This window comes from Protopterus annectens, chromosome 9.part0 (genome assembly GCF_019279795.1).
Source record: "Protopterus annectens isolate FY-2018-M chromosome 9.part0, PAN1.0, whole genome shotgun sequence".
In the NCBI taxonomy this organism is placed as follows: Eukaryota; Metazoa; Chordata; order Ceratodontiformes; family Protopteridae; genus Protopterus; species Protopterus annectens.
In genome coordinates, this window is record NC_056743.1 from 216662172 (window position 1) to 216680242 (window position 18071).

The 18071-nt window shown below is 39.7% G+C and overlaps 1 protein-coding gene across 4 annotated transcripts in view; it reads left to right on the top strand.

Annotated features, from left to right (window-relative positions):
- SOX6 (SRY-box transcription factor 6) overlaps positions 1–18071 on the top strand; it is a 2230635-nt gene that overhangs the window by 1002321 nt on the left and 1210243 nt on the right. For all 4 annotated transcript variants that reach the window (XM_044082775.1, XM_044082774.1, XM_044082776.1 and 1 more), the window contains exon 4: positions 5695–5935. In XM_044082775.1, the coding sequence (XP_043938710.1) occupies positions 5695–5935 (241 nt within the window). The remainder of the gene's footprint in view (positions 1–5694; positions 5936–18071) is intronic.

Below are 18071 nucleotides of genomic sequence, written 5' to 3' on the forward strand. Positions count from 1 at the left end.
CCTGTTGCCCCTGTCAATGAGGGACACAGATGGAACCCCTGGAACAATTTTGTGGTTTCCCATCCACTCATCAAGGCTGCGCTTGAACAGGGTCAGCAAGGTACTCTGTTTGATGTGTATTGGAAGTGTATTCCAGAGATGGGGCAGCCTCTGGGAGACCGACTTGTCTCTCCAGCAGGTTTTGTTGATGTTGTATATTAGATTCAGGCCTTTTGAGCAGGTAATGCACGAGGAGTTAGACTTGCGGATAGGAGCATCTCTAGTAGGGCAGGATTCAAGATTGCCTTGTAGGCGAGACACAGATCACCCCAGAGTAATCTGTGCGATACAGAGTACAGTAATAGTAATTTGAGCCTGTCCACATAGGACAGGTGTTGGAGGCTATGGATTCTATTTGTGAGGTATTTCTGTGGCCTTTCCAGTTGGTGCAGATGTTTGGAGAGGTACATACCAAAAGGGGCGTTATACTCAATTATTGGTCTAAAGATGGAGGAGTGCAGAGAGGTCATAACCTCATTTTTTCTGGATGCAATTCCTTTACTTATGAGATGAACCAAGTAAAAGACTTTTCTGACAACTGCTGCTATATGATGGTCGAATGTGAGATTGTTGTCAACCTGAGTACCCAGATCTCTCACCACAGGGGTTGCTGCTGATGTGGTCCTCAGTAGGGGCCTTTTTTTGCCGAATGGCATGATGATGCACTTTTTTGCATTTAACTTGAGGCCATGACTATTGTATCAGTCATTAGTTGCTGTGAGACCCTCTTGCAGTATGTTAACATCATTTGGGGAGTCAATGACAGCACCCAACTTACAATTGTCCGCAACCTTGGTCAGGCACAAGCTTTTTGTCTTTGCCTGGGCCTCTGAGAAGTAGATGCCAAACAGTAGTGGTCCCAGGACAGATCCACAGGGAACTCCACTAGTGATAGGTCATTTATTTGAAGTGGAGGCACCTATTTTGACCTTGTGGGTCCTGTTGGTGAGCCAATTGGCCACCCACCTAATGAGATTGGGATTTACACCATTTTTTATTCATCTCTTGATTCATTGCTAGCAGTGATACACTCATAAGGAAACTTATATCTAGGAGGTATAAATAATGTTAGCATTTAGCCACAGTGTAGCAATGAATGTGGAGAATCGACTAGTAAGGAAAACTGAAATAGCTGTGTTTATCATTTTTGCCGTCATTTTAAAGCTTCTGCCAAAATATGCAGTGTACCAACAGCATGACATGAAGATTAATTGTCAATATGCTTTGGGCTAAGCCTTGTGATAACTGGCATTACAGAAGCTACTGCAAATCCCTTTACACTTAGTGTATTAAAGACAAATGAAGTATAAAATAGCCTAAATGTGACTTAAAGTTTTGGAGCTTCTGCTGGACATTACATAGAGTCTGCCAAAAGAAATGCATAATACCTCAGACTATAGTAAAGTGAATAATATTTTGTGTGGGATTATTTGTCATATTACATATGGCACAGCCACAGAACATTTAGTAAATGAGAATGATACCTTGCACTGTACAATTTAGGCCAAGTGCTTTGTTTTCACTTGCATGTGGTTAACTCATATCCATTGTTATTATTATTATTATTATTATTATTATTATTATTAATCATTACATTTCTATGCATGGCCTAGTTGTTGCTGTATCAAATATGCTTATGCTGCAGCATTTTAGGAAGCAATAATGGACAATCCCCCATAGCTGCATTCTCCTCCATGTTGAGAACTTATTGTTTGCTCCTAATGTAGTTTAGCAATCCATATATTGAGCTCTTCCATGACATCTTTGATGACACACCGCCAATGAGTTCTTACTCCACAGTAAAGTCCAGACAATGAAACATCTCAAATACAGTATTCAGAGAGTAACTACTATTCTGATATTCACTTTCCCCTCATTATTTTACTAAGCCTAAAACACTGACGAATATTCTCATTTTCACATGATTACATGTACCATTACCATCACTTCTGCTTACCTAGAAAGGTCATGTGCTATTTTTTGGTCTCTGCGTATTGGACTCCGCTTGCTGAACTTTGCAACCACTTTTCTGCTCTACAAATAATATCGCATGGAGGTAGAAAAGGGGAGAAATAATGCCTTGTCAGGAGCATTGTCCAGAGAAGAAAAATTCCTGTTCTTTTTCATTTAAATGTGTAGTGTGTTTGTGTGTGTGTGTATGTGTGTGTGTGTGTGTGTGTGTGTGTGTGTGTGTGTGTGTGTGTGTGTGTGTGTGTGTCTATGTGTGTGCATATAATATATACTTATATCTGTCTATCTATGTGTCTATATATATCTATATCGTCTCTGTCTATGTATTGAGAGAAATACATATATAGGTATAGAAATGGTTATATTTCTTTACATTGGTGAAGTTTCATCACATGAAATAAGTAATGAAACTTCATCAGTGATATTTTAGATCAAAATACTAGAACAACTAATTTAGGTAATATCAAATGAAACAAATATGTTTAATTTCTGATCACCTAAATGGAACAGAAACTCTGCTTTTACATGGGGGTCTTTGGCCCCATACCTCTAATATGGAGGCTCCACCCCCATACTCCCAGAAATGAAATATACTAACTCTGCAGTCCCATAACCAAGAAGAAAGACGATAGCTCCAGAAATGATATTACAGTCAAACTAATATAGTTCAACTGTAATATAATTTGACCACTGCAACAGCCAATAAAATTTGTCAAAAATCATAGTATACGACAAATGCGTGTTGTGATGAAAGTGACTGCAGCCATATATCTATACCTATATATCTTTATATGGGTTTAGTTTTTATTATCGAAAGCTCATGCTTTCAAAAAGAAAAAGTACAAACCCATTTATGCAAAAGTGCACTTAAACGAAAGTGCACTTTCACGACAACCGGTTCACCGAACCATTTATATTAAAAAAAAACACTATAAAGCTGCACCTCCCACACCCCCGATACTATATATATGCTAACTCCGAGATCACACTACAGTGGGGAAACAAGTGTATTCCCCTATCTACATTAGCGTGCTTCAGTGCTGCAGTGTTTTTCTTTATATTACCGGTTCAGTGAACCAGTAGTCGTGAAAGTGCACTTTAGTTTAAGTGCACTTTCATGTAAATGGGATTAGCTTTCGATAAGGTAAAAGTAGATCTATATATATATATATATATATATATATATATATATATATATATATATATATATATATACATATATATACATACACATATACATATATATTTATTTATTTTATTTATTTATTGAAATTTGATTACCAGGAAAGTCTGACTGGATAGGAGCCCATTTTCAGTGGATGCTCGCTGAAAAAATCTCCAAAATATTGCAAAACAGCTTAAGAACAATAATTTTACAGTCTTTAAAAATAATATAAAAATAAATAAAACAAATACAGTTGAAATAATTATATCAGATTATATGTAATATGAAAACATTGGTTAAGAATAGACAAGTTTTATGACAATGATTTACTAGAGAAATTTTAGCCAGTTTATAGAAAAATAAAAGGTAAGTTAGTGTACTACAAACAGAATTGCAATATGAAGTGGGAGAAAAGCATGTTTAAGGTATATTTAGAGAGGAAGCTAAGGAAGATAAATTGATATATGTAAGGAAGTGAGTGAAGAATGGAGAATATGGAGATGTAGGGTATGAATAAGTATTTGCTCACATTTAGGGATATACTTTCTTCTGGTGTTGAGCGAACAGAGCCAGCTTTTGGCTAGGCAGTCTTTCAGAATGGATTTGAAGGATGGGAAGAAGGGTATTGGCTTGATGGATAGAGATAAGGAGTTCCAGACCTTAGCAACATGGTACGAGTACAGACAATGCTCAGCAGATTTGACAGGCTTGTGGACAAACAGGCATTTTCTGTCATTAGATCATAATGATCAACTAGGAACATAGTTGTGTAGAATGTTATTTATTGCTGGACAAGCAGATGGACTCCAAATAATTTTATAGGTAATAAGAAACTGTGTATATGACAGTTGATGGCGTAGTTCAAAATATGCATACATACATACACATATATATATATATGGTTTCACTTCATAATACTGAAATATCAAAACACTGAAAATGAGAAAACTTCATAATATGGAAGCTCAAAATACTGAAAATCAAAATCTTGAAAATTCAGAATTCAAATCTTAAAACTTTGAATCTGATATGATCGAAGATCATGTGTTCGAAGTTTTAAAACTTCGAAATCCTGAACGGAGATCGACATATGGCGCAGGCCAGGAGATTTCCCTTGTCCTCGCTGTACTGGGATCTCGGAGTTGATATATTTAAGTTGTGGGGTGTGTGGGGGGTGCAGGGGGGCTTGCCCCTTGTATACACATGTTTGTCATGTGTTGGGTGGTGTTTCGGGAGGGGGGTTCACAGTTTTGAGATTCCAAGATCTCGAGATTCTGAACTCGAGATTTTGATATTTTGAAATTGTGAACCCGCAAAAATATATATATATGGATTCACTTTACAACATCAAAAAAGTCCATAACATTGAAATTCAAAACACTGAGACGAAAAGCCTGAAAATTCAAAATACTGAAAACTCAAAACATTGAATCCCATAACATTGAATAAATATAGGAAAGCAAAATGTATTATATTCCAGCACAACTTCATACAGAAACAAATAAAAAAACAAACCATTTTACACTTCTTCAAATATAACCAGGGGGCAAGCACCCCTCCACCCCATGCTGCTTAAATATATCAACTCCAAGATCACACTACACTACACTAAGATGTGTTATGTTGTAGTATAGCAAATAAGAAGGGAATATGACTGAGGTTACCTATGGAACTTCGGTAAGTATCGGAGAGATATATAGTAATGTGTAATATTTTAACAGTGAAGTAGTGTTTCTAACAGAAGGTTGACAATTGTTTTTTTATAATTTAAACAGGCAGTAATGAAGCCGGGAATGGTATATTTGCCATTTTGTTCTGTGTAGTGCAATCTCGGAGTTGATATATTTAAGTAGCAGGGGGATGGGTGGCACAGCCTCCCCTGCTTATAATTGGACAAGTGTAATATGATTTGTTTTTTATTTATTTCTGTATGTAGCTGTGCTGGCATATATTAAATGTTGGTTTCCTGTACATTTTCACTGTTATGGGATTCAATGTTTGGAGTATTCAGTGGTTTGAATTTTCAAGATTTTCGTCTCAATGTTTTGAATTTCAGTGTTATGGGCTTTCAATGTTCTAAAGTGAATCTATATGTATCTATCTATCTATACATATATATATAAATAAGTATATATATATATATATATATATATATATATATATATATATATATATACATATATATATAATATGCATATATGCATATATGTATGCAGACAGAGAGAGAGAGAGAGAGAGAGAGAGACAGTATCTCACACACACACACACACACACACACACACACACACACACACACACACACACACACACACACACACACGCATATATGTATAGCATACATATATACACATGTTTTTGTGCAAGTTTGTGTGTGGTATGAGAGGGTATATTTCTAATTTATCTATCTGCTTAAGTAGCAATGGAGACGTATGTAGACATATTTGTTCCAAGTGCATCAACATATATTGACATATATTTTCCTACCTTAAAATGAATATGTGTTTTTTTCTTATCAACAGAAGAATGTCTTCCAAGCAAGCTCCCTCTCCATTTGCTCCAGATGCTAATGGAGAGGAAGCAATGATTCAAGAATTAGCTTCACGGAACCAGGAAGATGGCATTGATCATCACTTGACCTCCCATCTCCCTCTGCACTCGTTAATGCACAACAAACCTCAGCCTGAGGAGCTATCATCCATTGTCACCAACATTCCATCAGATGCTGACTGGGAAAGCATAATTTCTGCCCAGCATAGAATGGTAATGAGTTTTTTTTTCTTGTTAGTGAAATCAGCATTTATTGATCTAGTGCATGTCCACATTCTAAGAAAACTACTTGTACAGTTTTCTTCTGAGTTATGGATATAACAGTTTGTCACAGTCAAAGAAAGCATAAAGAATGATATTAAACAAATTTTGCCTCAGAAAGTCCGACAACTTGTGAACAATCAGTTTCTTGAAAGTTCATCTGTCTTAAGGGGTTCATAGTATGTACCAGTCTTTAACTGGCAGTGTGTTTGTGTGTGTGTAGGGTATTTCCTTTGCTCAGCAGACAACTTACAGTATATATCAGTCTCTGCTATTATGTGTGTGTATATTGTACATTTAGTATCGGGACATGTATTTTTCCCACTCTGATTTTTGGCAGGGGTATTGTTATAAGTTCTTGTGTTCTGAGCTGTAGTGACTTTGGAGTTGATAGCATGTATATCAGCAATGGTAGGAAGCCTTCTACATGACAAGTGTTGGAACTTTTTCCCAGTGAAAAAGCTTGGATTTGATGTTGTCAGTCTTCATTTTATCCTTGACAGATGGGTTTGATTCCGATATCAGAACTGACTCGGCCATTACTGCAGCTCGCTCCAGCCAAAACTCTCGCGCTTCACCTCTACTCACAGTCCCTCTCTCACAATTACCTCGGATCTGGCTTCTCTGAAACAGTCAAGTTTTGCCAGTGCTCTCGAGTTTCAGTGGGTTTTGGTAAATTATTTCCTTTATTTCTCAAAGATTTTTTTCTATTTCTCTCTTTTTGTTAATCACCCTATACATTAATTTTTGTTTCTTACACGTAGTGTAACCTTAAAGTATCATTGTTGATATTCTTTCCCATTACTTGCTAGTGTATTATCCTTAACTGTCATCATTGATAGTTTCCCCTCCCTCTCTCTTAATCTTTATTTCTTCTTAACAAGTTGATATCCCTTCTCCATACATGTTAGTGTACTTTCTTCAACTATCATCGTTGATAATTTTTACCATTTCACTTTCTTTCCGTCAAAAAAAAAAAAAAAAACTTGCTTTCCATTCTCCTAGAATCTTGAACTTTCTGTATGAGTGTAAGTGTGAGTGGCTGTCTTCCAGACATATTTTTTCTTGTTTACATGGCTGAGAAGGGTAAGGCCCCTTCTGGCTTAAAAAAATGGCAGAAGTGAAGCTACAAGATTCCATCAGCTGACTTCCATTCCCTTTGTGTATATTGCTTTGGTCCAGTACATTTGCAAGAAGACTGTAGCATATGTCATGGGTTCAGTCATTGAGCCCTTTTTGAAAGAAAAGAAACTTATTTTTAAAGGCTTGATTCCCTTGGCCTTTAGTGAAGCCCTGTCTATTGCAGACAAAACAAAAAATTATGTTGCACTTCATCCTCATCTTCAGTGGAGAAAGGGAAAAAGAGGAGTCTTTCATTTATGACCTTTTCATCGATTCCAAAGCCTAAGAAATTGAAACACTCAGTTCTGAAATTATCTTCAGAAACTGAGGCCTCAGCATATAAACCACAGGTGTTGACAAGTACTCCAGCACCAGTTGCTGTCTCAAGTCCTTTGACATTGAAGGCCCCAGTACAGGAAAAAAATTCTGTTTCACCTATCATGACAAAAGAGATTTTTCTAAGAATATCTTATTCACTTTCAATTGACCCTTTCACTGGAGACTTCCAGAAATTTTTCTGAGAGACCTAAGTCTCCTTCAACTTTTTCTATCTGCTCCACCAAAAGTCTTTCTGAACTCGATGTGGAGAGGCTGGTGAATAAAATTTTGTGTGCTAGAGGACTTTTAGACCCCCTTTCAGTTCTGACCTCTTTGGGTCTTGGAACAGAATCTTCTTTTACTCCAGTAACTACTTCTCCTCTAACCTCCTCTGAGGTCTTAGAGTCATCTGTTCCAGATCTCCTGGCACCGATTGTGCTGATTCCTGAGGTCCTCCCTCACATCTTCGGAATCAGTAATTCCCCTGAGCTCTTCAGTGGCATTGGAACCAGAGACCTCTCGGAGCCATAGCTACCCAGTCAGTTCTGGGGGTCAAAACTCAACTCCAGGTTTTTCTGAACTGTCCCTGCTCCTTGAGGCTTCAGCTTGGGTTAGTTCAGCACCGGCTTCTGTCTTGAGGGTCGGTTCTTTGGAGTGGGGAGTGATCCTGGTCCGGAGGCAATCTCTGTCAGTTCCAGGTTCCCTTTCCTCTTCAGGGGGGCTGGCCTTCGAGGTTATGGAGAGGGCCCTCTCACTTACGGTGACTCAGTCAGTGCCTTCCTCCTTGGAAAAGGTACCCCCCCCTAACTCTATTACTCCTCCTGTCTCTTCACTAGGACAGCAGATGCTGAAGTGTTGGGTTTCTAAGTCTCAGGTTCTGTCAGCTTCTGACACCTCCCCAGATTATCCCCCTGAGGAGGTCCCTCAGAAAATGAAGTGCAAGAGGAAGCACATTAATCCCCCCCCCCAGGAATCAGTCATCGAGGACACATATTTTGATGAGCTGGAAGGGTCCCTACAGTCACCATCTGAAGATGTCTCCTTTGGAGACATCCTAGAAATTTTAAAAGAGAGGGGAGGCTTGAAGTCCCAAAACCCTTTCTCAGAAGAATCTGTTTACCTGAAGGCTTTCAGCACCTGCCTATCTACTTCTTGGTTGACCCCACCCGCTGATGAACTCATTCAGTTGATTTCACAGCGGAAGTGGAATACTCCGGACACCATTGAACCCATCCCCAAGAGACCTGATAAAATATTATCTGCCTCCAAGGATAAGCAGTTCTGGCCCAAGAGTTTAGCTATGGATGCCATGGTCATAAAGTCACTGAGGAGAGTTCATCTGTCCATCTGCCCAACAGGAAGTCTAGGGCTGTGGACAGATGTCTTTAAATTTCTTTGCACACTTCACAAGACTTCAATGGGATCTGATTAAGGAATTGTCAAATACTCTACTGGGAGTTGTAGCTGAGGGGGTTCAAGAGAATGTGGCTTCCCAGCTAGCCACCCTGGAGTTTGTGTCAAATTTGTCCATGAGGCTAATCACTCATACAGCTGAAGGGACTTCCAGAGCAGTGTGCCCAGGTGTAGCCATAAGGAGACATGCCTTGATGCACCTAGGTGACTTTGCGGAACATTCAAGTCTTCTTTCATCAGTGCTCCCTTTGATGGAACATCCTTGTTTGGCTATGAAGTGAAAGAGACTTTATCCAGGTGTGAGAAAGATGGTAAGACCCTTTCTGCCATGGACGTACATTTCTCCACCCCCAGAGGTCCTTTTGTAGGAACCAAAGGAGTGATGGGAAAATGTGGTTCAAAAAATCCCAAGGGTCTTTCCAAGACACACTTGGAGGGAGTATCCCCAGGGGCAAAGGAGAAATCCAAAATGGAAGAAGCTGCCTTCATGTCAGACATGGTCTGCAAAACTTGGGCTTAGGGGTTTCCTTTCCAGGGAAGTCCTTTCAACGTTCCTGAAGGGAGGCATGATTGTCTTCCACTGGAGGCAGTCGGGGGACACTTGTCCTTGCACCTAAATGCCTGGCCAAATGTAACAGCAGTTTCCTGGGTTCAACAGATCATATCCAGAGGCTATATCATTCCCTTTTCTCATCTTCCCCCTGTATACAAGAAAATCCCCAGTGTTCCACCCAATCAAAGGGATTCAGCAGTGCAAGAAATAAAAAGACTGCTGGACAAAAGAATCATCCAAGAAGTCCCGCCAGACCAGAAAGGATCTGGAACCTACTCAAGATTCTTTCTAGTACCCAAAAAGACAGGGGACTGGAGACAGATTTTGGATCTCAGCGTGCTGAAAAAATAAGTTCGACAAACAAAGTTCCAGATGGTCATGGTGCAGTCAAGTCTTACCTTTCTGAAGAAAGATGACTGGATGTGCTTGAGAGATCCCCAGGATGCATATTACTACATAAAAATGGACAGACGCTGCAGGAAGTTCCACCACTTCTGGCTGGGAGCCAGTCATTATCAATTCAGAGTACTGCCCTTTGGTCTCACCACAGCCCCCAGGGTGTTCACCAAATGCATGACAGTAGTAGCAGCTCACCTGAGACTGAAAGGATTCCAGGTGTTTCCATATTTGGATGACTGGCTGATAACCACTTCAGCCAAGCATCAGTTAATAATAGCCAGAGATTACAATCTGTACCCATCTGGGGATTATGGTAAATCTGGAGAAATCCCATTTGATGCCAGTGCAAAACTTAGAATTCATAGGGGCTGCACTAAATACTGAGACAGCTATAGCATTCATTCCTCCAGAGTGGCTTCAGAGAATTATGGTACAAGTTCAATAGATAATCTACAGAAAGAGGGTTCTTGCATGACTAGTTTTGCAAGCTCTAGGGTTGATGATATCAGTAACTCTAGTACCTCTAGCCAGGTTTCACATGAGAATTCTACAATGGCTACTAGCTTCTCAGTGGTCTATCCTTCACCAACCTTTGTCAGACCATATTCTGATCACCAGTTATTGCAAGAGAGATATTCTTTGGTGGATGGTTTCAGAACAAATTCTTTGCAGTCACCCCCTTTGCTCTTCCAGAGCCCAGGGCCATAGTGACCACGAATGCCTCCCAGATGGGGTGGGTGGGTATTTTTCTGGGCAAGACTGTCCAAGGCACTTGGTCCCCATTAGAGGTCAACTTGCACATCAGTATTCTGGAGCTAAGAGCGATGCTTCTAGCGTTGCAGGCATTTCAGACAGGTCTTCCTCGGAGAACAGTTGGAGTTCAAGCAGACAATATGTCAGTAGTTTGGTACATCAGCAACCAGGGAGGAACCAAGTCTTACCCCCTTTGTTAAGAAGCCCTCAGAGTGTGGCAGTAGGTGATCTCTTCCAACTACTTTCCAATAGCAGCACACATTTCAGGTCTCTCCAGTGTGATTGTAGACAAGCTGAGCAGATGTATCCTTCAGTTTCATGATTGGTCTGTCAATCCAAAAGCGGCAAAAATGATCTTCCATCAATGGGGTCGACCTTGCTGTGACCTGTTTGCTTCTCCTCTGAACGACATATGCAGCAAATACTTCACCCTGATTCCAGGGATGCTCTCCTCCATAACTGGATCCCCGATCTCCTGTATGCTTCTCCCCTGATACCTCTAATTCTGAAATCCTTACAGAAAGCACTAAGATTGAAAAGCACAGTAATCCTCATTGCACCCTTTTGGCCTTGGCAGATTTGTTTTCCCTTCTTTTGGCCTTATCTGATTCGACAACCTTGGATTCTGAACCTGGTTCCAGAACTTCTGTCCCATCCAGATGGACTTTTTCATCCAAACATTTTGAATCTCAAGCTATAGCGTGGTTCCTCCAATTCCATTAGTTGCCAGGAATCCTAATATTTCCTCCCCAGTATGCCACATCCTCTTGTCGGCTCATAAAGCTTCCACTCATAAACTGTATTGTAGTAAATGGAAGACATTTACCATATGGGCCCATGAAAAACATATGAATTCCATTTCAGCTTCCATAGGGCATATTTTTGGACATTTTAGCCTCTCTTTCCCATGCTGGAGCTTTCCCTCCTACCATCAGATTACAATTAGCTGCTATTTCTAATTTCCACGATGGTTTGGAAGAACATTCTTTAGCCTGTCATAGACTTTGTAAATCATTCCCAAGAGTTATGCTTTTGTTGAAACCTCCTTTCAGAGATCTTATGCCCCTTGGGATCTAAACTTAATGTTGCAGGCAGTAATACATTCTCCCTTTGAGCCCTCTGCATAATGTGATCTGAAGATTTTCTCTTGGAAGACATTGTTTTTGATAGCCATTACCTCTGCCAGAAGAATTTCAGAGATCCAGGCTATTTTGTCGAAGCCCCATATCTCTGATTTTCCACAAGGATAGAGTTTCTTTACAAACAATCCTCTTCCTTCTACCCAAGGTAGTGTCAGAGTCTAACATCAATAAATTGATTAATTTACAAGTTTTCTTTCCAAATTTTTCTAACAAAGGTGAATATTCCTTACATTCACTTGATGTAAATAGACAATTATGTTTCTATTTTCACAGAAAAAAAGACATTTGAAAATCAAATCAACTATTTGTTTTCTTTTCCAGTGCAAACTTGGGTAAACCAGTCTGCAAGGTAACTCTAGCTAAATGGCTGAAAGATAGGATTTCATTTATTTATGATAAGAATAAACCTTGCCTAGGCCTGTGAAAGCACAGTCTACACGATCTGTAGCTATCTTGGCAGTTTTCCTATCCAGAGCTTTGATGGATGATATTTGTGCAGCAGCTACTTGGGATTCTCCCTATACCTTTATTACTCATTACAAACTGGATTTGGTCTCTAAGGGAAGAGCGTCCTTTGGTTCGATGGTGCTCAAAATATCCTTCCATGAGTCCACCCAAGATTTTAGGTAGCTGGGGATCCTATCCCATCTGTCAAGGATAAAATGAAGATTGACAACATCAGGTAAAGAAGTTATGTACTTACCTTAATGTTCCATATGTGTTTTCTAGCTTAATTTATCCTTGACTTCCCTCACTCCATCCCCCGACCTTTAAAGATGTTTTGGTGGAGCAGACTCTATATCATTGAATCATTATGATCTTTCAATCACAGTAGATATGGCTTCCATTTGGGCTTCCTCTCTCACTCACTCTCTCTCTCTCTCTCTATATATATATATATATATATATATATATATATATATATATGGGTTCACTTCTAAATCCCTACTCTCAAAATCTCAAAATTCAAAATACTGAAACCAAAATCCCTAAAGCTCAAAATCCCTAAAACTCAAAATACTGAAACTCAAAATATCAAAAAAAAAAAAAAAACACAGCACAGCAACTCTACCTATACTGCAGCAGAACAACATGCAAAAACACATTACACTTCAAGTATAGGCAGGGAGCAAGCCACCCTGCACCCCCCATGTGGGGGGATGTGCCCCCCACACCCCCTGCTACTTAAATATAGCAACTCCAAGATTGCACTTTGGTGTAGTGAAGTGCAATCTTGGAGATGATATATTTAAGTAGCAGGGGGTGTGGGGGGCGCAACCCTCCACATGGGAAGGGTGTAGTGGGGCATCCCCCCTGCAATATGGTTTGTGTTTTATTTGTTTCAATATGTACTTGTGGTGGAATATGGTAAGTGTTGGTATCCTGTGTGTTTTCAGTATTTTGAGTTTCAGTATTTTGAGTTTTAGAGATTTTGAGCTTTAGGGATTTTGATTTCAGTATTTTGAATTTTGAGATATTTGAGAGTAGGGATTTAGAAGTGAACCTATATATATATATATATATATATATATATATATAAATATATTTATATACTTTTCTAAAAACTTGATCTGAGGTAATTAAGAGAGAGGGATTGTGGGTAGAGGTGAAGATCAAGAGTTTTGGCTGACAGGAGCTGTAGTAATGGCCAAGTCGGTTCCGATATAGGAACCAAACCCCATCTATCAAGGAATAATGAGGAATAATGAAGACAGACAACATAGATGGAACATTATGGTTAAGTACATAACTTCTTTTTTTGTGTATTGGATTTTCTTTGCTTTAATACTGCTAAGTTGTTAGGTGTTAGTGGTAGTAGGTGCTGACTATCTGAGTTTTGATATTACCCCTGATTATTTAACTGATATGTGGATTGTCTCTGAGCAGTCATGTAGCCTCTCTGTTTTAGTTCCCTCAGCAAAATATGGCCTTCCCAGACTACAGAACTAATTGCACTATGTAAAGATCCATCTTCTAACCTGCTCATAATAAAAATTTGGTCACGTTTGACTGCTGTGGTACTGTTCAGTCATTCCCAAGCATGTTAACAGTTAGGATCCATCCCTAAACTGTGAGACTTTCAAGCCATGGTATAAGTGTGAGATTCGGTGTAGTACTGGATACAAGTTTTCCATGGAGTGATGGCCAAGAGAATCAAAGCAGTCCTGATATTTAAACAATCCAACCACCACATGAAGGGATGCAAAAAATAAAGTTTAATGAGGTAAGTGCTTTCACTACAACTGTAGCTTCATCAGACCACCGATAAAAAGTGCCAAAAAATGATTTAAACAGACAAACAGTGATGTCAGAAAGCATTAACCAAATAAGCATTCGCATAAAACAACACCCTCTTAAACATACAATACTATAAAATTCAGTAGCAAAACTTAAAACCTTTCAGTTCATAAAACATAAAAACATTTAAATATAAAATATATAATCAATAAAATATTAAAACTAATAAGGCAGCTTCCTAGTCCTTAATATGGGCTTCAAAGACACTTTGCTATTTAAACCAGGAATTATCGAATTATCTAGCGTAACTCTGCACATTCTGTTCTAGATTTAAAGAAATCCCTCTTGCATTAATAGTCATAACCTCTAAGACTGTAAACTTAAACTTATGTCGTGGACCTTTTTCGATAACATGTTTCACTAACGCACTGCATTCATCCAATTTCCTAGTATAATTAACATGTTCGAGTATCCTCTCCTTGAAACTACGATTTGTTTTACCAACATAGTAAGCCTGACAGAGAGAGCACTCAGCGTAATAGATCACATGTTCAGTTTTACAGTCTTATTTAAACAACAAACTATTCGTTGTCGGTATATTTACGCTTCTAAATATTTTGGTACTCAGTTCAATTATCTAGATATGTCTTTGGTAAGCCACCCGACTACCGACATTCTGAAAAAATGCAAAGATAAAGACAGAGACAGGCCGTCTAGGTCCAAAGCTGCCAACGACGCTTCTCCTAAGCTAGTCGCCAGTTCACTGGTACTCAGTAAGGCACTTTCACAGCCCCTGATACCTGCTACTTCAGATTCGCAGGCCTCTACTGAGCACAATTTGGAGTCTGGTATGCCACGAGATGCTTCAACTGTAGAACCTGCGGATGTCTCTACCTTGGATGGGTCCGGAGCCGCTGTGCAGGCACTGGCTTCTGAGGGTGTATTCAGGTCTACTGACTTGCATATTAAACTGATGCCATCTGCTTCTTCTTCAAGGCCTAAAACTCGAACCATGCCTAGAAAACTGACGCCCAGACTGCATGGTCAGGCCTCTATGCTTAAAAAACAAATTATAAGAATGGTTGAAGACCTTATTACTTTAATCAGGGGAAGCCAACCTTCCCCCTCTAAGAGACCTAGGACTGAATTTGCTTATGATACTTCTGATCAGGATTCTGAAATTTCTGATTCCTCTGATGTCCAGGATTTACCCTTATCTACCTATGAGGATTCTGATGCAGAGGATTCTATTCCCTCTGCTTCCCCTCCAGAGGATTTCCCTTTTGGTGAAACCTTGCATACTCTAGGGAGCATTTTCACTGGGAAACCCAGGATTACTCTGATTCTAAAAAGAGGCTTAGGGATTTCTTACTCCTGCCCCAACACAGGCCTTTAGCTATCCCCCCTGTACTGGACATTGCTGATGATGCCTTTTCGGAATCTAGCTTGGTCCATGACTCTTTACCTCCTGCTCCCAGAAAACATGATAGATATTACACAGTTCCTGACTCTCGCAAGTTCCTTTTTTTTAAAATCCTACTGCGGATTCTGGGACTATTTCACAGGGACCCAAGTGCATTAAGGCTACTACTGCCAAAAACCCTACTCCCTCTGATAGAGATTCCAGGGTGCTGGATAGATGGGGTAAGAAGGTATACACTTCTGCAACTTTGGCCATTAGGGCATTAAACTGCCAGTTTCATATGTTAAAGTATCAGCAGCATATTATTGGATTGCTTATACAGAAAATTATGTTGATTCCTGACTCTGCTGAAAATAAGGATTTACAGGATTTAATGAATTCTGCTGAATAAGTTGGAAAACATACTTTGCAATGTGGTTTTGATTCACTAGAAGCATCTTGCAGGGCTGCTGTCACTGGGTCTGTACTTAGAAGGCATGCTTGGCTTAAGGAGCAATCTTTGCCAGATCATGTTAAAGCTAAATTGCTGGATACTCCCTTAAATCCAGGCTGCCTGTTTGGCAACAAAGCAGAAGAAGTACTTAAAAAGATGTAGGAAAAAGGTAAATCTATGCAAACTGTTAAAGATTTCCTACAGGTACAGCCTCCAGGATTTAGTAGGCATTGGCCCTCTAAGAATTGGTCCTTTCCTGCCTCTTCCAGGCCTTCTCAGCCCAAACCCAGAACCAGCAGAACACCCAGGCTTCAGTCCCAAGGTACGCACAGGACTAAGCAGTGGGGGGCTCCCACTTCCAAATTAGGGAGTAGTAAGATTCCCCTATGGTAAACTGTCTCATTGACTTAACTTTAAAACCTCCAAGCCCTTCTCAACTGACTGCTCCTTTAGGGGGAAAGATTACTCTGCAGACAAAAGACTGGGAACTAATTACCCAGGACAAATGGGTTTTAAATATAGTTTCCCAAGGATACAGATTTCACTTCCACATGTTACCAACCCCAAACGGTTGGCCAGATCTACCCCCAAATCTGTGGGCAGAGGCTCAAAAGCAAGTACTCTCTCTCTTAAGCATAATGGCTATTCAACCTGTACCAGAAGAGGAAAAAGGACAAGGTTTCTACTCAAGACGTTCCCTGGTACCCAGAAAAGACCACTCATGGCGTGCTGTCCTGGACCTTTCTATCCTAAACACCTTTTTGGTGATCCCAAAATTCAAGATGCTAACTCTTCACCAGCTGCTTCCTATGCTAGGCAAGGATGCCTGGTTGACAACACTGGATTTTAAGGAAGCCTACCTGCATATCCCAATTAGGGAATCTTGCAGAAGATACCTATGCTTCAAAGCAGGCTACATGCACTATCAGTTCTTTGCACTGCCCTTTGGCTTATCTACTGCACCCAGGGTATTCACAAAGTGCCTAGCTCCAGTCATTGCTTTTTGCAGACAAAGAAATATTCAAATATACCCATACCTGGATGATTGTCTAATTCAGGCAGAAAGCCAGGACATACATTTGAGTCATCTGGCATTTGTACAAAAGGTGCTAACTTGTCTGGGGTACACCATAAATGAAAAGAAATCACATCTTGTACCCTGTCAACAACTTATATTCCTGGGAGCAAGCTTGAACACAACTTCCCAGATGGCTTTCCTTATGCCAGAGAAACAAATTCATTTGACAGCTTACTTCAAACTAATGGCCACAAAAACCCTGCTATCTGCAAGGCAAATACTGCAAGCCTTGGGGTTCGTGGCCTCCTCCATTCTCCTAATTCCATATGCAAGATGGCTTTACCAGAAAGGCTCATCCAGACTGTGCTACACTTTGCTGTGAAGGAAAGGTTAGCTTGCTTTTATTTGTTGCATTTTGTATTACTTTATTGCCTTTTTATATTTTGAATACTGTGGTTTGTTTTCTTTACCTTGTGTTTTACTTGCATTCTGCTTTAACTGCATATTAAAACTTCAAAAGAGACCACAGCTCTGTCTCTTCTGAGTCAGGCAGAATTTTTTTTCACATCCTCCCACCCAGTTACAGTTGTCTTGTTAAATACCATTGTCTTTCTAGTTGCCTGCCTCTTATGTTAATCTGACCATATATCTCATTTCCTCTCTGCTTTCACTGGCTTGTGTGAGTAATCACAAAATCATCATTTTTGTAATCACTCCCCTTCAACTATTTAAATTTATTGGCCATCCTACTGTATTCCATAGTACCAAAATACAAAAGTGACCACCCCTTTCAATCCATCTTGCTGTTTTAAAAATAGTAACTCTCCACTAAACCTTAACTTTTTAAACAGGTAAAACTTAATTTACCGACTTTCACATCTAACTTCTCTAATGCACACTGCAGTGTGCATTTTTTTTCATCTTACCTTTAAGCATCCCTGTGACTAGCACTTACTCTAATACCTGCTGGAAAGCACTAGGAAGCCTTAAATTGATACAAGCACTCAACTCTCCTTGTTAATAAGGAGAAATTAATCATAGGCACTAAGCCTATAATTGCAAAGTACCTTGCTAAGGTAAGGGAAAACAGCTCCTGTACTTTACAAAAAAAAAAAAAAAAGCACCAAACCAGGCATGTCCAAGGGACAGCTTCCGGTGATTTCTCCTGTCTACCTGGTGAATCTGGGCATATTGAGGCAATGCAGCAATTACCTCATGTACACAGACAACCCTCTCCTCCTACCACTCAACACTACAACCTGTGAGAGATGCACTT